Source organism: Schistocerca americana, chromosome 1 (assembly GCF_021461395.2).
Source record: "Schistocerca americana isolate TAMUIC-IGC-003095 chromosome 1, iqSchAmer2.1, whole genome shotgun sequence".
Taxonomy (NCBI): domain Eukaryota; kingdom Metazoa; phylum Arthropoda; class Insecta; order Orthoptera; family Acrididae; genus Schistocerca; species Schistocerca americana.
The window spans coordinates 930,724,273-930,747,059 of record NC_060119.1 but is presented as its reverse complement, the minus strand read 5'-3'; the positions used below and the strand labels follow the sequence as shown (position 1 = coordinate 930,747,059).

Below are 22,787 nucleotides of genomic sequence, written 5' to 3'. Positions count from 1 at the left end.
GGTGCGTGGTATTGAACGTTCCGCAGCTGTAAGAATAACGTCGGTAATATATGTGACCTCATCGTCGACGCTAGGAAAGTGACCGTCATCGAATGTCGTTAGAGACGAAAAAAATGTCCAATCGGCTTGGGCAAACTTCCAGCGTCGTGGGCACATATATGGCAGTTGAGGCTGCAATCTAAGGACACATGGAAAGTGGTCACTCGAGTGTAAATGATCAAGGGCGGACCATTCGAAGCGCCGAGCTAGCGGAACAGTACCGACCGAAAGGTCCAAATGAGAGAAATTTGTCGTGGAGGCAGACAAAAATGTAGGGACCCCAGTGTTGAGGCAAACAAGATCCGCTTGGTTGAACACGTCTAGTAATAGTGAGCCACGTGGACAAGGATGTGGAGAACCCCAAAGTGGGTGGTGGGCATTGAAGTCCCCAACCAGCAAATAGGGGGGTGGAAGCTGACCAAGAAGATGAAGGAGATCAGCTGGTGCCATTGGTGTGGACGATGGAATGTATACAGTACAAAGAGAAAATGTATATCCAGAAAGGGAAAGACTGACAGCGACAGCTTGGAAGGAAGTGTTTAAGGGGATTGGGTGATAATGGAGAGTATCATGGAGCAGAATCACGAGTCCTCCGTGGGCTGGAGTGCCTTCAACAGAGGGGAGATCAAATCGGACAGACTGAAAATGGGGGAGAACAAAGCAGTCGTGGGGACGCAGCTTTGTTTCCTGAAGACAAAAGATGACCGGCGAGTAGGATCGTAAGAGGATCGACAATTCATCCCGATTGGCTCGAATGCCGCGGAGATTCCAGTGGATAATGGACATAGGGTGAATAGAAAATGGAGGAATGTCACCAAGGTTGCCGTCAACTCAACGACTGCTCAGAGCTTGCGACCGACAGCATGGAATGGCATTCAGCCGAAGGCAAAAGATCCTGATCCATGGGTTGGTCAGGAGCAGCTCCTGCCACCAGCGATCGGCCGGTTGATCGTCCGCCAGCAGTGCGCCTCGGCAACACAGAGGACGGCCGAGGGCGATTTCCGCCAGGTGGTGCTGTAGATGGGACACGCCTTGGCGGAGAAGGAGAGGAACTGTGTTTCTTTGTAGCCTTCTTGGAAGTGTGATGTTTAGAGGAATGAGGAACCGATGGTTGTGAGGTTGGGGTACGTAAAAACTCTTCAGGAGTATGCTCTTTTTTCGAAGTCTTGGTGTCTGACTTTTGGGCTCGAGATTTAGCAGAACTCTACGAAGGGTGAGCCAGAGAGTGGGCAGGCAAAAGTGGTGAGGTTGAACGGGCGATCTTTGCGCTGGCCGATCTGACGACCGTGGCACTGAAGGTGAGGTCGCAAGTCTGCATTGCCGCCTCCTTTGTTGGCCGAGGAGAGGCTGTTGACTGGCGAATAATTTTCGAGCAGCCAAGGTAGACACCTTTTCCTCCACTCTGATTTCCTGGATGAGCTTTTCGTCTTTAAAAATGGGGAAATCTTGAGGAAGCAGCGTGGTCACCCATACAGTTGATGCAGCGAGGGGATGGAGGTGGACAAGCACCCTCATGGGCATCCTTGCCACACGTAACACATTTTGGCCGGATTGGAACAGGACTGGCTGGTGTGATTGAACCGCTGACATCGATAGCAACACGTAGGGTTTGGGACGTAAGGGCGAATGGAAATTCTCATAGCCTGCTTTGATTTTCGATGGGAGGTGAACTTTGTCAGATGTCAAGAAGACAGTGCGGGTTGAAATGATGTTCCTGTCAACCCTTTTCATAACTCTATGAACAGCCGTTACGCCCTGGTCAGACAGGTAGTGCTGAATTTCTTCGTCAGACAATCCATCGAGGGAGTGTGTATAAACGACTCCACGTGAGGAATTTAAAGTGCGGTGCGGTTGGTTGGTTGGTTTGGAGGGATTAAAGGGACCAGACTGCAACGGTCATCGGTCCCTTTTTCCAAAGACAAAGAACACCCACAGAGAATAAAAACAAGGAACAGAAGAGATCACAGACGATACAGAACAAGAGAAACGGAGACAAGGACAAGACAAAACGAACTAAAGCCACACAGAGTGTGACAGTGGTTGGCCGACCATCGAAATAAATAAGGAAAAGCCAACCACTTAGAAACACATTAAAAAACCAGTGGAAAATCATAGGCCAAAGGCCAGAGTCAACACAAAACAATAAAATAAAACAGAAACACTCAGAGTAAATGATAAAATCCCCCTGCCCGAATAAAACGTAAAACTAAGTCAGCCATAGTGGAGTCGTCTGTTAAAAGGGCAGGGAGCGTAGCAGGCAGCGCAAATGTCTGCCTGACCACTGCTAAAAGGGGGCAGGCCAGCAAAAGGTGGGCCACTGTCAAAGCTGCCCCACAGCGACATAGAGGAGGGTCCTCCCGGCGCAGTAAATAACTGTGTGTCAGCCGGGAGTGGCCAATGCGGAGCCGGCAAAGAACTACTGAGTCCCTGCGAGTGGCTCGCAGGGATGACCGCCACACAGCCGTCGTCTCCTTGACAGCACGGAGTTTATTGCGCATTGGCAGTTCGCGCCATTCATCGTCCCATAGCGCCAAGATTTTGCGGCGGAAGACTGCCCGCAAATCAGTCTCTGGGAGGCCAACGTCCAGAGATGGCTTACTGGTGGCCTCTTTCGCCAGGCGGTCAACATGTTCGTTACCCGGGATACCGACATGACCGGGGGTCCACACAAAGACCACAGAGCGGCCGCAACAGGCGAGAGTATGCAGAGACTCGTGGATAGCCATCACCAAACGAGAACGAGGGAAACACTGGTCGAGAGCTCGTAAACCGCTCAGGGAATCGCTACAGATAACGAAGGACTCACCTGAGCAGGAGCGGATATACTCTAGGGCACGAAAGATGGCGACCAGTTCAGCAGTGTAAACGCTGCAGCCATCCGGCAAGGAACGTTGTTCGGAAAGGTCCCCTAGAGTGAGCACATATCCGACACGACCAGCAACCATCGAACCGTCAGTGTAAACAACATCAGAGCCCTGATACGTGGCCAGGATGGAATAAAAGCGGCGGCGGAAGGCCTCTGGAGGGACTGAGTCCTTAGGGCCCTGTGCCAAGTCGAGCTGAAGGCTAGGGCGACGAACACACCATGGGGGTGTATGCAAAGTAGCCCGGAAAGGAGGTGGAACAGTGAAACCCTGGAGCCCAGAGAGAAGCTCCTTGACGCGGACCGCTATTGTACAACCAGACCGGGGCCGACGTTCTGGCATACGGACGACCGACCGCGGGAACAGGAGACGATAGTTTGGATGCCCGGGCGAGCTTAGAACATGGGCAGCATAAGCGGCCAGCAAACGTTGGCGTCGGAACCGCAGTGGAGGTACACCTGCCTCCACTAGTACGCTGTCCACAGGGCTGGTGCGGAAAGCACCAGTGGCAAGGCGTATCCCGCTGTGGAGAATCGGGTCCAGCACCCGTAACGCAGATGGGGATGCTGAGCCATAAGCCAGGCTCCCATAATCCAGACGGGACTGGATTAACGCCTGGTAGAGCCGCAACAGTGTAGAGCGGTCGGCGCCCCAGTGGGTGTTGCTCAATCATCTCAGAGCGTTTAGATGCCGCCAACACGTCTGTTTCAGCTGCTGGATATGAGGCAGCCAAGTCAACCGGGCATCGAAAACCACCCCCAAAAACCTGTGGGTCTCCACCACAGCAAGGAGTTCGTCGGCAAGATAAAGCCGCGGCTCAGGATGGACTGTTCGGCACCGGCAGAAATGCATAACGCAGGTCTTGGCTGCCGAAAACTGAAACCCATGCGCTACAGCCCAAGACTGCGCCTTACGGATAGCGCCCTGTAGCTGACGATCAACAGCTGCAATGCCAGTAGAGCTGTAATAAAGGCAGAAGTCGTCAGCATACAGGGAAGCGGAGACAGAATTTCCCACGGCCGCAGCAAGCCCGTTAATGGCTATTAAAAACAGACAGACACTTAAAACAGAGCCGTGGCACACCGTTCTCCTGGACGTGGGAGGAACTATACGAGGCCGCGACTTGCACGCGGAAGGTACGACACGACAGAAAATTGCGGATAAAAATCGGCAGAGGACCCCGAAGACCCCATCCATGGAGCGTAGAAAGAATGTGATGACGCCACGTCGTATCGTACGCCTTCCGCATGTCGAAAAAGACAGCGACCAGGTGCTGACGGCGGGAAAAGGCAGTACGGATGGCCGACTCCAGGCTCACCAGATTGTCGGCGGCGGAGCGGCCTTTACGGAACCCACCCTGAGATGGAGCCAGAAGGCCCCGAGACTCCAGTACCCAATGCAAGCGCCGGCTCACCATCCGTTCAAGCAACTTGCGAAGAACGTTGGTGAGGGTAATGGGACGGTAGCTGTCCACCTCCAGAGGGTTCTTTCCAGGTTTCAAAACGGGGATGACAATGCCTTCCCGCCATTGCGACGGAAACTCCCCTCGACCCAAAGACGGTTGTAAAGATCGAGAAGGCGCCGCTGGCAGTCCACTGAAAGGTGTTTCAGCATCTGACATTGGATGCCATCTGGCCCAGGAGCGGTATCAGGGCAAGCAGCGAGGGCACTGCGAAATTCCCACTCACTAAATGGAGCATTGTAAGATTCTGGGTGGTTGGTGCGAAACGAAAGGTTCCGACGTTCCATCCGCTCTTTAATGGAGCGGAAGGCCTGGGGGTAATTCGCAGAAGCGGAACTCATAGCAAAATGCTCTGCTAAGCGATTGGCAATGACGTCGGAGTCAGTACAAACTGCTCCATTCAGTGAGAGCGCAGGGACGCTGGCAGGTGGCCGATAGCCGTAGACGCGTCGAATCTTGGCCCAGACCTGCGAGGGAGTGACATGGAGGCCAATGGTGGACACATACCGCTCCCAGCACTCCTTCTTGCCTTGGCGGATAAGGAGGCGGGCCCGGGCACGCAGCCGTTTGAAGGCGATAAGGTGGTCGAGGGAGGGGTGTCGCTTGTGACGCTGGAGCGCCCGCCGGCGATCTTTAATCGCTTCAGCGATCTCAGGCGACCACCAAGGCACAGCCTTCCGCCGAGGGGACCCACAGGAATGGGGAATGGCAGATTCGGCGGCAGTAACGATGCCGGTGGTGACCGATTGAACCACCGCATCAATGTCATCGGTAGAGAGAGGCTCAAAAGCGGCAGTGGAGGAGAACAAGTCCCAGTCAGCCTTATTCATAGCCCATCTGCTAGGGCGCCCAGAAGAGTGGCGCTGTGGTAGTGACAAAAAGATCGGAAAATGGTCACTACCACACAGGTCGTCATGCACACTCCACTGGACAGACGGTAAGAGGCTATGGCTACAGATTGAAAGGTCAATGGCGGAGTAGGTGCCATGCGCCACACTGAAGTGTGTGAAGGCACCATCATTTAACAGCGAGAGATCGAGCTGAGACAATAAATGCTCAACGATGGCGCCTCGACCTGTTGCCACTGACCCACCCCACAGAGGGTTATGAGCGTTGAAGTCGCCCAATAGCAAGAAAGGTGGCGGCAATTGGGCGACCAGTGCAGCCAGGACATGCTGCGAGACATCACCATCCGGTGGAATGTAAAGACTGCAGACGGTAGCAGCCTGTGGCGTCCACACGCGTACAGCGACAGCCTCTAAAGGCGTCTGGAGAGGGACAGACTCGCTGTGCAGAGTGTGAAGGACATATATGCAGACGCCACCAGACACCCTTTCATAAGCTGCTCGGTTCTTGTAATAACCCCGATAGCCACGGAGGGCGGGGGTTCGCATCACTGGAAACCAAGTTTCCTGGAGAGCAACGCAGAAGAATGGGCGAAGGCTGAGAAGTTGGCGGAGCTCAGCTAAATGGTGGAAAAAAACCGCCGCAGTTCCACTGGAGGATGGTATTGTCCATGGCTGAGAAAGGCGTGAAAGGACTGGGAAGGCAATTTACACCGCTTGTTCACTCACTGCCACCGATTCAGTACCCGTACGAGAGGCATCCATGGCGTCTAAGGGACCAGCGAGATCAAGGTCCTCAGCGGACGCTAGAATCTCGACTTCATCCTCAGACGCAGAGCGCGAAAGCTGCGGTGGGGTTGGTGCCACCGCAAGTTCTTTAGCCTTAGAGGTCTTTCTCTTGGACTTCTCTCGCTGAACCTTGGGTTTCACCGGCTGGGAAGGCTTCACCGATTCAGTCTCCGGGACAGAGGAGGATCGTGAAGCCCTACGCCCGGCCGCTGGTGAGGACTTATGCCACTGGCGGCCGTCATCCTTCCCGCTGGTGGAACCCTGGGAAGGGAGGGTCCCAAGGGAACTCTTACGGGCGAGAGTAGCCGAAGAAGTTAGACGCTTCTCCGGCTGAGAAGCGGGGACGGACGTCCCCGACAGGTGGGAGGAGGTTGCTCCTGAGGTAGGTGGTGCAGGAGCAACAGGTTGGGGAGAGCCCCCCACGGGCAATGGGGCAGAAGGAGTCGTACTGCTTATCGAGCTGGCTGGAAGTCTCGAAACTGATGGAGCTAGCACAGTTGTTGTAGCAGCTGCATACGAAGATGTCATTCTCACAGGATGGAGTCTGTCATATTTCCGTTTGGCCTCAGTATAGGTCAGCCGGTCCAGGGTCTTATATTCCATGATTTTGCGCTCTTTCTGAAAGACTTTGCAGTCAGGCGAGCAAGGTGAATGGTGCTCCCCGCAGTTGACGCAGATGGGAGGCGGGGCACATGGAGTATCGGGATGAGACGGGCGTCCGCAATCTCGACATGTGAGGCTGGAAGTGCAGCGGGAAGACATATGGCCGAACTTCCAGCACTTGAAGCACCGCATCGGGGGAGGGATATAGGGCTTGACGTCACATCGGTAGACCATCACCTTGACCTTTTCCGGTAACGTATCACCCTCGAAGGCCAAGATGAAGGCACCGGTAGCAACCTGATTGTCCCTCGGACCCCGATGAACGCGCCGGACGAAATGAACACCTCTACGTTCTAAGTTGGCGCGCAGCTCGTCATCAGACTGCAAAAGGAGATCCCTATGGAAAATAACACCCTGGACCATATTTAAACTCTTATGTGGTGTAATAGAAACGTTAACATCCCCCAACTTGTCACAAGCAAGTAACCTGCGGGACTGGGCGGAGGATGCCGTTTGTATCAGTACTGACCCAGAGCGCATTTTAGACAAGCCCTCCGCCCCCCCAAACTTGTCCTCTAAATGCTCGACGAAGAACTGAGGCTTTGTGGATAGAAAAGACTCCCCATCAGCTCGCGTGCAAACTAAGAATCGGGGCGAATAACTGTTAACTCCATCCTGAGACTTACGCTCTTCCCACGGCGTGGCCAGGGAAGGGAACGTTTTCGGATCGTACTTCTGAGCATTAAATTGAGCCCGAGAACGCTTAGAGACTGCTGGCGGCTGGCCGCCAGCGAGAGATGATGTACCACGCTTCATTGCGGGTCATCCGCCCTGATGCCACCTACTCCGACCAAGGGCCCTCCCCACGGGCGCCACCCAGCCACAGCAATAGCCACCTGGCAGGATGGCCATTGCCGGGAGTCCTGATGCCCCAGGGAGATGGGCATCTACTCCTTGGCATACGTGGGGAGTGAACGGCGCAGGCATCAGTAGAGAGATCCCTGTGTTGTCAGGGGGCTACAACCAAGAGGGTACATGGCGGCCCCACCACAACGGACTGGCTACCGTGCTGGATGTTAGGTGACATGTGGTCCATGGGCGTCGTCAGTGCAGAAAATGGCCCTGCACAGTGCTTGGCAGAAAGTGCACGCAGGGGCGCATCGATGCCCAAGAGATGGAGAGCGGGCAAGACTGCAAGGCAACGACGAATAAGATGGCGAAAGTTCTCAACACAACACGGACACAATGCACCAAGTAAGGCGCCCTTCCCCAATCGGCTCGCTCTTCGGAAAAATTTTGAGATATGGAGGTCAAACCCGACAGGGGACCATCACATAAGGCCGAAACGTTTGAGACTCCTTTTAGTCGCCTCTTACGACAGGCAGGAATACCGCGGGCCTATTCTTACCCCCGAACCCGCAGGGGGTAAAGTGTGGTGCGCTTCAACCTGGATGGGTAAAGTGTGGAGCAGTTAAGTACGCAGCAATTTTTGTGCCTGGAGGACACTGACTGTATCTAACAACAAGGTGCCATTCAGTAATCTGGAACAAGACTTTACAGGACCTGCAATTGCGCCGACACCTTTCTGAATAATGAAAGGGTTGACCGTGGAAAAGTCGTGACCTTCGTCAGACCGAGAAACAACAAGGAACTGTGGCAACGATGGAAGAACCGTCTGTGGCTGAGACTCAGTGAACTTACGTTTGTGAGCAGACATAGTGGAAGGTGAGGAAACCATTGCGGAAGAATCCCCATGATTACCGGCGTCTCCGATGGCGCGCTCCTCCCTTGTGGGGGCCCTCACCGAGGGCACACCCGCCTTAGGTGATTGTTCACACCTCAGGTCACACCTCCCAGCAAACGGACGGAGGGACCAACCGGCACTTTCGGAGTATCAGCTCGGGTAATCACTCCTCCTGGGCTTGGCCGTTACCAGGGGGTATGTATGTGTCCTACCTGTCTACCCGGGGCTGGGAATTACGCGTTACCCCGTCACCGGCTACGTGGGTCGGCCTTCAGACATGCACAGGGAGGAAGATAGAGACGGGAAAAACAAAGAAAGGGAAAGAAAAGAAAGGGAAAGGAAAGAAGAGATGTCTCAAACGCCGCAGCGGAGAAAAGGGTAAAGAGAAGAGGTAAGGAAAGAGAAGGACAAAGGAAGGATGAAGACATACAAGCAGAGAAGGCGAAGAATGCGTTAAATTTACGAGCGTCCGTCTCCAGATGTAGGCACAAACCATACTCCCAGAGGGGGAGAAAGGGGAGGAAAGAGCCAGAGGAAAGGGGAGGGGGGGCGCCAAGATGGGGGATAGGGAAGGATGTGGAAAAGGAAGGTATGCAGCCCGGAAAGGAAGGAGGGCCCCATTAGCTCGGGGTCCCGTGCTCGCCACACACGTATCCACAAAAGAGTTGTGGACCCCTTGGGGGTGCCACGTGTTCTATGTGATAGCTACAATTTAAGTTCTTTGTGTGGGTAACCATTGGAATTGAGCTGGCAGCCTTTATATTTGTGCGATTTATCGTGTAACCGAAGTTTAACAGATTCCTTTTAGTGACGATATTCTATGCCTACCACTGGCTTTCATCATCCAACATGTCAAGGACACACTAAAGTCACCACCAATTACAATTACATAATTAGAGTTCCTATTTGAGATGGTACTCAAGGTTTCTTTCAACCTTTAAGCAACTGAGTCAGGGGTCAGTAAAAGTAACCCATTATTTATTCCATTTATCTAGCATGACCTGTACCCATATTAGCTCACGGAAAACATCTGATTCAATTTCGCTGCAAGATTCGTGAATTTGAGTCGCTACTAGAAAGTGCGAAGTGTAAATTTAAGCAGTCTTAAACTTCCTTGGCATTTGAACTCGCGTCCACAACATGATGCTAAGGCTCTGTTCTAGACACTGCAGTTATAATTTACAATATCACTCGCTTCCATGGTGGCTTTAATACTCCGACATTATTCCTGTTAAAAAAATTTTAAGGAATTTCATCCACGTCTGTAACTTACTTGAAAAATGTCTGGTGTTAATATACTCTTAAAGAAACACTCCGTACAGAACATGTTAAAGGGTCCAACACCAACTAACCGACCTACTCGCCGACCAGTATCACGTGTAGGCGTTTTGGCTGTTCGACGAACATTTCTTGTAATGTCGGGTAGATAGGACCAACCGACTGCCGACCCCCACCACTCCACCCAACAAATTGTGCCTCGCGTAGCGGTGTCGTGCACCAAGGTATGAAAAAGACAATAGGGTCATGCCAACCTTCCGATAAGTTAGTCCTGCCAATGCGCGCGGGATTAAATGCTGTTCTAATATACACACATCAAAAAAGTTTTGCATAACCTCGGTTCCGAGAATTCCGGAACCTCTACAGAAAATTCGAATAGTGATCAACAAACATTTCCGCCCTTTGTTCATGAAAACCACACATTGCATGTTGTACCGCGATACAGCGAGACCTTCAGAGGTGGTGGTCCAGATTGCTGTACACATCGGTACCTGTGATACCCAGTAGCACGTCCTCTTGAATTGATGCATGCCTGTATTCGTCGTGGCATACTATCCACAAGTTCATCAAGGCACTGTTGGTCCAGATTGACCCACTCCTCAACAGCGATTCGGCGTAGATACCTCAGAGCAGTTGGTGGGTCACGTAGTCCATAAACAGTCTTTTTCAATCTATTCCAAGCATGTTCGATAGGTTTCATGTCTGGAGAACATGCTGGCCACTAGTCGAGCGATGCCGTTATCCTCAAGGAAGTCATTCACAAGATGTGCACGATGGGGACGCGATTTGTCGTCCATGAAGGCTAATACCTCGCCAATATGCTGCTGATACGGTTGCACTATCGGTCGGAGGATGGGATTCACGTATCATACAGACTTTACGGCGCCTTCCATGACCACCAGCGGCATACGTCGGCCCCCCATAATGTTACCTCAAAACATCAGGGACCCACCTTGGTACACTCACTGGACAATGTGTCTAAGACGTTCAGCCTGACCGGGTTGCCTCCAAACACGTCTCCGACGATTGTCTGGTCGATGGCATATGCGACACTTATCAGTGAAGAGAACGTTACGCCAATCCTAAGCGGTTCATTCGGCATGTTGGGGCATCTGTGCCGCGCTGCATCGTGTCGTGGTTGCAAAGATGGACCTCGCCATGGACGTCGCGAGTGAAGTTACGCATCACGCAGCCTATTGCGCACAGTTTGAGTCGTAACACTATGTCCTATGGCTGCACGAAAAGCATTATTCAACATGGTGGGGTTGGTGTCAGGGTTCCTCCGAGCCATAATCCGCACGTAGCGGTCATCCACTGCAGTAGTAGCCCTTGGGCGGCCTGAGCGAGGCATGTCATCGACAGTTCCTGTCTCTGTATCTCCATGTCTGAACAATATCGCTTTGGTTCACACCGAGTCGCCTAGACACTTCCCTTGTTGAGAGCCCTTCCTGGCACAAAGTAACAATGCGGACGCGATCGAACTGCGGCATTGATCGTCTAGGGATGGTTGAACTAAATACGAGCCGAGTACCTCCTTCCTGGTGGAATGACGAATGATCGGCTGTCGGACCCTCTCCGTCTAATAGGCGCTGTTCGTGCATGGTTGTTTACATCTGTGGACGGATTTAGTGACATCTCCGAACAGTCAAAGGGACTGTCTGTGATACAATATTCACAGTCAACGTCTATCATCGGGAGTTCTGGGAACCGGGGTGATGCAAAACTTTTGATGTGGTTGTAAGAGTGTACGAGGCAGACAAAACTAAAAGACTGTTTATGCGACGCGTCGTGCGAGAGGTATAGTAATATAGATGCAAGAAATGAAACACTTCACTTTTTAACGAATCCGTAATGGTTTCGCATGGCACATAGAACAGTCCGCCGACCTGTGTTTCAGTTTCTAGGTTTTATTTCTGATGAAATCTAAAAACCGAAATATCTACATTCACTGGGCGTTGAATCTTAAATTTGATTCATTGTTAAAGTCCATGTATCCAAACCCCTCTGCTATGAACGAAGCGTGGTCTTACTTTTGCTAAGTACTTCATTTCTTACGCATCTGTTGTATTTATGATGGAGTCTTCTTCGAATTCGATGAATTTCTTAAACTTACGTGTCATCTTTTATGCTATATACACAAATTATTAACGTTTACATGAATGTCTTGTTTTATTATATTCTCTAGTCAACTATACATCACGTTTCAGGAATCACTGTAGTTAGTAATTGTGGGTATACAACAGCACTTAATTTGAGGCCCTCTAAACTGTCAGTCCCTAGAAATCAAGGTAACTAACAGCCTCTCCTCGCAGCTTACAACCTCATTATTAGTCTTGTTCATTAAGAATAGTTTGATCTTCAGCAGCTCCGGAACACATGCTTCATCCATTCTTAGATAATTACGAAAAATCATCGGATTCCAGCTGCTTAAGTAACAGCGTGAGTGAATTTCTTTCCTTGCGTTAACCACTTTCCCACAGCTTTCTCTCTGCATTTTTTTTTTTTTTTGGCCTTGCTACCTCGAAAATAGCCAAGGAAAAACCCCGTTTTAATTTCTGTGTAAAAGCAAGTGGGGTCCCTTAGAACAGACACAATGAATTTGAGATCAAACATCCGGATGCGCTGTAATCGCTGAGTGCAGTCAGTCGGGATGTGTGTAGCCCGCCAGGAAATTGGTCTGCCAGTCGATAAATTGGTGCGTGTGTAGGGGGTCCGAAAGATTACAAGAAACTTAAAGCATCTTAATATTTCGAATAAACTTGGTGATTTATCGTTCGAAATATATACACAAGCGGTGCTGCACTGCCTCTGAGTCAGCCTAGCCACCACGAATTACGGGACAAGCAATTAGTCCAATTGGCGTTTCATCGTAACTGTTACCCATAGTCAAGTGCCACACTACACCGCTACAGGCAACACCACTGCTCTTCTAGCAGGGTCCTCTCACCAGCTAGCTACTGTATCACGTTAGCTGGCGCCATACAATGAGCCTGGGCTAATTAGCATTGTAATAATAATAATGCTAATACTTCAGCTTCTTTGCACCCGCTGCAGCTGTGGCTCATACGGAATGTCGTTTTAACAGTGTCTAAAATAGATTTGGGGCCTGTAAGCGAGACTGAAGAAAAATCAAGACGTTCATAGTATTTGTCGACCTTGAAAAAGCGCTCGACAATGTAAAATGGTGCAAAATGTTCGAAATTCTGAGAAAAATGGGGGTAAGCTATAGGAAAAGGCGGGTAATATGCAATATATACAAGAACCGAGAGGGGACAGTAAGACTGAAAGACCAAGAATGAAGTGAAGTGCTCCGGCCAAGAAGGGTGTGCGACGGATGTAGTCCATCCCTACTGTTCAATACATCGAAGCAGCAATGAGGGAAATAAAGGTTCACGAGTGGGATTAAAAATTCAGGGTGAAATAATGATTCGCTGGCGACAGTGCTTCCTCATTGTAAGAACGACTGCAGGGTATGTTGAATGGAATGAACAGTAATGAGTACAGAATATGAACAGGGTAAATCGAAGAAAGACTAAAGTAATAAGTAGCAGAACCGAGAACAGCGAAAAACTTATAACTGGGGATCACAAAAACGAAGTTAACGAATTCTGGTACTTTGGCAGCAAAATAACTTATGAAGGGCGGAGCAAGGAGAAATTAAAAAGTATACTATAACTGGCGACAAAGGCATTCCTCGCCAAGAGAAATCTGCTACTCTCAAACATAGGTTTTAACTTTAAGAAATTTCTGAGAATGTACATTTGGAGCACAGCATTGTATGGTAGTGAGACTAGAGAAAATCAGTAGCCTTTGAGATGTGGTGGTACAGAAATTTTTATTAGGTGGGGTGATAAGGTTGATTGGTTTCGAGGAGGAGATTAGTGTTTAACGTCCCGTCGACAACGAGGTCATTAGAGTTCGAGCACAAGATCTGATTAGGGAAGGATGGGAAAGGAAATCGGGAGTGCCCTTTTAAAGGAACCATTCCGACATTTGCCTGAAACGACTTAGGAAAATCACGGAAAACCTGAATCAGCGTGGCCGGACGCGGGTTTGAACCGTCCTGACTGCAAGTCCAGCGTGCTAACCACTGCGCCACCTCGCTCGCTCCGTGAATAACGCAAGAATGAGGTTCTCCACGACATCGGCGAAGAAAGGAACGTATGGAAGACACTGACTAAAAGGGACAGAATAAGACATCCGTTAATGTATCGGGGGCTAACTTCCATGGTTCTAGGGGGAGCGGTAGAGGATATAAACTGTAGAGGAAGGGATTTGAATACGTCCAGCAAATAATTGAAGGTGCAGGGTGCAATTGCAACTCAGGTGGAAAGCTTTGCACAGGAGATGAACTGGTGGCGGGCCGCATCAACCAGTCAGAAGAATGAAAAAATGATTTAAAGTAATTCAGCCTACTATAGAAGTGGAGAAATCTATCGATTTCACAAATTTAGTTCCCAACAGAACATACCGTATAGAAAGTCTGCGGAGCAAAATAGAATTGGAAGCAGTATGATTTGACAAGTTTCAGAAAAACCCTATCAGACTGGTATTTTACTTATAATCGACGAGGGCATAAATAAAAGTGATGATTAGATTGACGTCCGTAGATGAGAATACACTATGGAGAAGCTAGGTGCCCAAGATAGAAGCCGTTTAGAATTGACACTGTGGATCAGTATGCGCAAGATTGAAACCCCCTTGCAAGAGAAACATCACGCCATTCACTTAGACTAATTGTTGGAAAAAAATATAAGTATTATCGGATGGGCAATTTGAAGTTCCCTTCTGCAGAATATGAGGGCATTGCCTTTACGAGCAAAAACTCACTAAGTCTGACCCCAGAAGGCAATCTAAATATTGCCAACTATCACGCTTTCACTGCAGTGTCTACAATAATTCGCCTGAAAAATGCGACGATGCAGTATTCGCCTAAAACCAAATTGGAAGTACCTGGCGCTTAACCCTAGATTACCAAACCCTCGTAAAATATACGATCTTAAGTGTTACGAATTCGGGGTTCCTGCCAGTTTGGTATTGTCAGAATAGGATGTACACTAAAACATTTTGTACTTATCTTGTGACAGCCGGAGACATTGTAATGATCAAGTTCATAAACTTGAAATAATTTCGTCAAAATATGGAGTGGTAAAATTTACGATTTAACTCTGAGTTATCAAAGTGGATCGTTTGAACTACTTCCCTTCAATACTATATCTCCTGCAGTAATTTAGCTGCTTATTTCACTGTGGTCTTCTGTCCCATGTCACATAATCCTTCAGATCTGAGTACGAAGCATTCTTTCCTGATACTTTTCTTACAAATTTGACTAGTTGCTGTCCAAAGTTGGTCAACAAAGAAAACATTACATAAAGAAAACATTACATAATTAAACATTGCAAAAGTCAGCATTTCTCCAAGGCGCTGATTTTTACTACGAGTGAGCTTTTATTTCTTTCAAATATTAGCAGCATAACTGACTCGTCCGCGTCATTTTCCTGTTAGAACTTTTTACACTTAAATTTTTACGTAGAAGTGTATGAGTTTAATAAATGTTTGAAAACATTGATATTACGACGGAACAAATTAAAGTTGGGGGACATTGTTCCACTGAAATTGGGCACATAACACGTGGCAAACGACAAAACGATAGTTTATCCTGATTTTTCCCCGTCGAAATTGACCAACCCATCACTGACATAGTAGTATCCATGGAGTATGTTAAAGAAAAAAAAAAGGTATTTTCTGGGGATTCCTTTAAACATACAATACGCTTAGCTTAAGTCCATACGCCTATAAAATCGACAGGAATTACGTATTAGTGGCTAATTTGGGACATGACACTCCCTGCTTTTCCATTTATATGTTGTACAAAGTAACTTATTTGTTCCGAAATCTTGTCTATTAACAAATCTTTGCGAGGCGCTTCTGCCGCACATACAAATTTTTTTGCGATGACAGAGCAAATATCAGCACCGAAAGCTTAATTATAGAAAATATCTCACCTGTCCGTAGTACCCAGCACTTTCATCATGTGAAAAACAGATTACTATGAGTGTTACTAAAACGTAGCGCATCCTCGAAAAGAACCGTTCACTGATCTTCCAACGTGCCGATGGGTCGCTAGCTCGCTCGGCTTTCAACGTAAACACGCAACTGAGGCAGCGGACCGCGTGAGCAGCGCCACACTGGAACTCGTGAGGCGCGCTAAGCAACCCAGTCAGGGCATCGTCTTTGGACACTAATGCTAGCCGTCCGCAAGTTGTTTAGTCACGGGATACTTCTATTTATGGATTTCTTCACAGGAAATGTCATTCACTACAGCCACGGGAAATACTGTTTAAACGGCTGAAATTCGAAGACTGTTTCTTGTTTTCTTCCTTTACTGTTGACTACTGAACTACCTGTGCGCCAGTAAAACGAATCTATTTTTTCTGTTATTTTTAGATTTAGGTCGGGACCGAGATTGTAAGAGACGATAGAAAAGAGAGGAATGCTACACTTGCAGTATGCATATTGACCACTTGTGTATGTTCATTAATTCTGGTAGATTGTTAATTCTGCAACTGAAGAAAAGATAAGATCTTTTCCTCCCTTATGGTTTCAGATAGTTTATATAACGGTTAGACAGAGATTTAGGAACCAGGTTTTAAATTGTAAGACATTTCCGGGGGCAGATATAGACTCTGACCACAATATATTGGTTATGAACTCTAGATTAAACCTGAAGAAACTGCAAAAAGGTGGGAATTTAAGAAGATGGGATCTGGATAAACTGACTAAACCAGAGGTTGTACAGAGTTTTAAGGACAGCATTAGGTAACGATTGACAGGAATGGGGGAAAGAAATACAGTAGAAGAAGAATGGGTAGCTTAGAGGGATGAAATAGTGAAAGCAGCAGGGGATCAAGTAGGTAAAAAGACGAGGGCTCGTAGAAACCCTTGGGTAACAGAAGATATATTGAATTTAATTGATGAAAGGAGAAAATATAAAAATGCAGAAAATGAATCAGGCAAAAAGGAATACAAACGTCTCAAAAATGAGATCGACAGGAAGTGCAAAATGGCTAAGCAGGGATGGCTAGAGGACAAATGAAAGGATGTAGAGGCATATCTCATTAGGGGTAAGATAAATATTGCCTATAGGAAAATGAAAGAGACTTTTGGAGAAAAGAGAACCACTTGTATGAATATCAAGAGCTCAGATGGAAACCCAGTTCTAAGCAAAGAAGCGAAAGCAGAAAGGTGGAAGGAGTATATAGAGTGTCTATACAAGGGCGATGTACTTCAGGGCAATATTATGGAAATGGAAGAAGATGTAGATGAAGATGAAATGGGAGATATGATACTGCTTGAAGAGTTTGACAGAGCACTGAAAGACCTAAGCCGAAACAAGGCCCTGGGAGTGGACAAGACTCCATTAGAACTACTGATAGCCTTGGGAGAGCCAGCCCTGACAATACTCTACCGTCTGATGAGCAAGATGTATGAGACAGGCGAAATACCCTCAGACTTCAAGAAGAATATGATTCAAATCCCAAAGAAAGCAGGTGTTGACAGATGTGAAAATTACTGAATCATCAGTTTAATAAACCATGGCTGCAAAATACTAACACGAATTCTTTACAGACGAATGGTAAAACTGGTAGAAGTCGACCTCGGGGAAGATCAGTTTGGATTCCGTAGAAATGTTGGAACACGTGAGGCAATACTGACCCTACGATTTATCTTAGAAGCTAGATTAAGAAAAGGCAAACCTACGTTTCTAGCATATGTAGACTTAGAGAAAGCTTTTGAGAGTGTTGTCTGGAATACTCTCTTTCAAATTCTGAAGGTGGCAGAGGTAAAATACAGGGAGCGAAAGGATATTTACAATTTGTACAGAAACCAGATGGCCATTATAAGAGTCGAGGGGCATGAAAGGGAAGCACTGGTTGGGAAGGGAGTGAGACAGGTTTGTAGCCTCTCCCCAATGTTATTCAATCCGTATATTGAGCAAGCAGTAAAGGAAACAAAAGAAAAATTGAGAGTAGGTATTAAAATCCATGGAGAAGAAATAAAAACTTTGAGGTTCGCTGATGACATTGTAATTCTCAGAGACAGCAAATGACTTGGAAGTGCAGTTGAACAGAATGTACAATGTCTTGGAAGGAGGATATAAGATGAACATCAACAAAAGCAAAATGAGGATAATGAAATGTAGTCGAATTAAATCGGGTGATGCTGCAGGAATTAGATTAGGAAATGAGAGTTTTGCTATTTGGGGAGCATAATGACTGATGATGGTCGAAGTAGAGAGGATATAAAATGTAGACTGGCAATGGAAAGGAAAGCGTTTCTGAAGAAGAGAAATTTGTAAACATTGAGTATGGATTTAAGTGTCAGGAAGCCGTTTCTGAAAGTATTTGTATGGCCATGTATGGAAGTGAAACGTGGATAGTAAATAGTTTGGACAAGAAGAGAATAGAAGCTTTCGAAATGAGGTGCTACAAAAAAATGGGACAAATGGCTCTGAGCACTATGGGACTTAACATCTGAGGTCATCAGTCCCCTAGAACTTAGAACTACTTAAACCTAACTAACCTAAGGACATCACACACATCCATTCCCGAGGCAGGAGTCGAACCTGCGACCGTAGCGGTCGCGCGGTTCCAGACTGACGCGCCTAGAACCGCTCGGCCACACCGGCCGGCAGGTGCTACAGATGAATGCTGAAGATTAGATGGGTAGATGACATAACTAATGAGGAGGTATTGAATAGAATTAAGGAGAAGAGAAATTTGTGGCACTCCTTGACTAGCAGAGGGGATCGGTTGGTAGGACATATTCTGAGGCATCAAGGGATCACCAATTTAGTATTGGAGGGCAGTGTGGAGGGTAAAAACTGTAAAGGGAGATCAAGAGATGAATACACTAAACAGATTCAGAAGGATGTAGGTTGCAGTAGGTCCTGGGAGATGAAGGAGTTTGCACAGGATAGAGTAGCATGGAGAGCTGCATCAAACCAGTCTCAGGACTGAAGACCACAACAATTACAACATGATTTTTTGAGAGCAGATTTGTCATAGTAGTATGATTATTATTACCATATATTTTAGTTGCTCACATATTCATGATTTTTCACTAAACAAGAAGTAATATACTTGGCTAAGGACTAATAACACTATAATCATTCACACACAGTTCCATTGTTTACGGTGCATCATAAATCGTTTTCTTTTGTTAAAAATATTCACACATAGTTCATTTGTGTCGCTATGGTATACCGTGAAACATTTGACCACATAAAAGGGAATTTTACCTAATTGCCTTACATTCAAAACAAGTTTCACTACAATGCTTTCGATCTTGAGCAAACTTTACATCGTCCCGAGAGACCAGTATTTTTCTGAGTCGACCTTATTTTGTTCACTGAAAAATTTCCCCATCTTCTGACTTTTTGTTGCACAAATGTTAATTTCTCTTGCGGTGGACTCGAAAAAAATTGCGTTATTAGAAAGTCATTTACGATGTGAAGTTCTTTACGTTTTTGTTCCAGGCGTCGTAGAACCGTAGAGCCAGTTTCAGATGTTACAGCGCAAATAATAGTTTTAGGATGATTAGATACATTGTCTTAGTCCTAATAAATCGCCTTAGAACAATCCACAGAGTACTTTGTTGTCACATCGGCATACGTTTCTTGCGCACTCTTGTTTGTGTACCTCCAGTCTGCACCGTTACTGGAAACACTGAGATCACTTTCTTCCAAAAAATGCTGAGCTTTCTCGGCTTCTGCTTCGTAGGCGCCAGGCATGTCGTCACTCACTGTGCTCACGAAACACAGACAAAACGCATATAGTTTGGACTCATGCCTCAATTTCACAAACGTGGAAATCGTGCCATCTAAAATAACGGCTGCGGAACTATTACAGAAAGCAGCGAGCTACCCGAACAGTCGCATGTTTCGTCTACTGCACTCTGACAGATATTGTACGGCAATACGGGGAGCTGTTATGATGGCTATACCCGTCACTGTACTTGATGAGTTCATTTCTAATTCCTCAGCACGCATTCAGTAAAATGCTCCTGAGCTATATAACTGAACAGGAGTTCTTACGTCAAGGTTGCCACAAGTTCTGGAAATCAGGGAATTTCAAACGTGTCAGGAAAATCAGGGAAATCTGAAAAAAAAGATTGGATAAACCTTGTTTGTGTTTACTGGCTGGGTGCAGCAGAGTACGTGCGCTGCTTCCCTTCTCCCTCATTCCCATTTCTTCTCCCCATCCTACCCCTCGCCCAGCTTGCAGTCTTGCTGCTAGCTTAGCAGCAGCGTTGCCAACTTTATGGATTTCCCGTCAGATTTGACGGAATTTCATGTTGTTTCACGGGTAAAATTTAGTTTTGACAGTTGACGGATTTTTTGACAGATATTATTAAACCTGGGTCTTTTTTGACCTGTTTTTCTGGCTTATTTAATTTTGAAAAAAAAATATTTCCTTCGATAAAACTATGATTTTTGTGCACCAGCAAGACAGTGCCATGGATGTTTTGCAGTGAAACCCTAAGTTCCACTCAGTGTGTTGCACAAACGGGCTGTATTTCTGATCTGTTTATTCAAATTAAATACATGTAGGATATAACTGAAAACGGGATTGAAATTAACTCCTTAGATTTCCTTCCTATTGAGCAATGTACATGGCAATTTTTCAGCTAACAGTATCAAATATCTTTGATGAATGGCAAACTCAGCAAAGTAAACATAATGTGGTGGCAAATGGCTCTAATTTCTATTGTAAACGAAGATAGAATAGCAAGTAAGAGGCCCATACTCACGAACTGAGCGTAGGGATTAGAAGCAGGTATCCTGAAACGCCATCCTGGGAAGGGTCCGAGTGGAGGTGGTTTGCCACCGCCCTCCTCCGACCTGTTACGAAATGTCGAGCGTGTTTTTGCACACAGGGGATGACTGTGATGTGTGCTGGTACAGTGTAGAGTCGTGTTTGTGTTTTCATGGTTGAGGAGGGAGAGGTTGAAACTCGTTGCTGGCACGTAACATAATTCTCTCGAAAAGCTTAACATCCCCATTCTACGGATGAATCACCATTCCACAGTGTCACATGTCCTCTCTTAAAGAGAGATTGTGGAGAGGTTTGAAATTCAATCCAGGACATTGGCGCAAAAACTGGCGATCAGGAAGTTTATCATCTACATCTACATAGATACTCTGGAAATCACATTCAAGTGTCTGGCAGAGGGTTCATCGAACAACCATCACAATTCTCTATTATTCCAATCTCGTATAGCGCGCGGAAAGAATGAACACCTATATCTTTCCGTACGAGCTCTGATTTCCCTTATTTTATCGTGGTGATCGTTCCTCCCTATGTAACTCGGTGTCAACAAAATATTTTCGCATTCGGAGGAGAAAGCTGGTGATTGGAATTTCGTGAGGAGGTTCCATCGCAACGAAAAACTGCTTTCTTTTAATGATTTCCAGCCCAAATCCTGTATCATTTCTGTGACACTCTCTCCCATATTTGGCGATAAAACAAAACGTGCTGCCTTTCTTTGAACTTTTTCGATGTACTTCGTCAGTCCTATCTGGTAAGGATCCCACACTGCGCAGCGGTATTCTAAAAGAGGACGGACAAGCGTAGTGCAGGCAGTCTCCTTAGTAGGTCTGTTACATTTTCTAGGTGTCCTGCCAATAAAACGCAGTCTTTGGTTAGCCTTCCCCACAACATTTTCTGTGTTCCTTCCAATTTAAGCTGTTCGTAATTGTAATACCTAGGTATTTAGTTGAATTTACGGCTTTTAGGTTAGACTGATTTATCGTGTAACCGAAGTTTAACGAGTTCCATTTAGCACTCATGTGGATGACCTCACACTTTTCGTTATTTAGGGTCAACTGTCACTTTTCGCACCATTCAGATATCTTTTCTGAATCGTTTTGCAGTTTGTTTTGATCATCTGATGACTTTATTAGTCGATAAACGACAGCGTCATCTGCAAACACCGGAAGACGGTTGCTCAGATTGTCTCCAAAATCGTTTACATAGATAAGGAACAGCAAAGGGCCTACAACACTACCTTGGGGAACGCCAGAAATCACTTCTGTTTTACTCGGTGACTTCCCGTCAATTACTACGAACTGTGACCTCTCTGACAGGAAATCACAAATCCAGTCGCATAACTGAGACGATATTCAATAAGCACGCAATTTCACCACGAGCCGCTTGTGTGGTACAGCGTCAAAAGCCTTCCGGAAATCCAGAAATACGGAATCGATCTGAAATCCTTTGTCAATAGCGCTCTCTCCTCCCCTGGCCGGCCAAATACTGGCAGTGAAAGTATCATCTACCGCCAGGATTTGAACTGGCTTTACATATGTAATACGTGCCTCTAGCACCAGCAACACACTAACAAAAATATGCTTTGCTCGATGAGCTAATGCCGCAAATTCTGGACAGTGAGCCAGGAACGCGTTCCGGCACCTCCCAGACACCTTTTTCTTTAACAGTTCAGCACCGGAGATTTGAAACAGTACACGTGTATTAAATCACAACGTAACTATAATTTGCCGCTGCGCCAGCACAAGTGAGCGTGACAATGGGTCGCCAACGAGATGTGACGGGCAGGAGGTATATGTGTGTTTATGTGTGTGTGTGTGTGTGTGTGTGTGTACGCACGTACAGTATACCCAAGATAAGTTATCAACCTTGTGGTGTTATGTGTTTGATTATAAGATATTATGGTTTAAAAACCTGAATTTCAAAACAGTATTTTCTAAAAAATGATTTCTTATTGTAAGTCTTATCACAAGTCTCTCTCTGTGGCTAGCGGGGGGAGGGGCGGGGATGGTGAAGTGGTAGAAAGGGGCGCGTTCCGGCACCTAAAAGTTTAGAAACTAAGCGTGAGCAGAATGCATTAGTGTACGGTACTTCTTGCGAATTGCAACTTGGCATCAGTCGAGCGGGATTTGCAGGCAGAGGGGGAGCGGACAAGCTGCGTGGAGTGAAGGGTTGCGAGGGGTGGAGGGGATGGGGGGAAACAAATGCAATCTCCATGTATTGTAAGCACCCAGTGCAGGCAACACAAACCTGTGTATTGAGCTTCCATAAGCTCCTGATAACCGGGTTTCTTTTCCGAAATGGAGTAGAAGATAGCCCCCGTGATGAGCCAGC

General features: G+C 47.0%; 1 protein-coding gene across 1 annotated transcript in view; it reads right to left on the bottom strand.

Annotated features, from left to right (window-relative positions):
* The window catches only part of LOC124615388, a 226,368-nt gene extending 210,615 nt beyond the window's left edge, over positions 1 to 15,753 (bottom strand). The window contains exon 1 of the mRNA XM_047143218.1: positions 15,630 to 15,753. Within this exon, the coding sequence (XP_046999174.1) occupies positions 15,630 to 15,658 (29 nt within the window). The 5' untranslated portion in view covers positions 15,659 to 15,753. The remainder of the gene's footprint in view (positions 1 to 15,629) is intronic.
* Between the last annotated feature and the right edge of the window lie 7,034 nt (positions 15,754 to 22,787).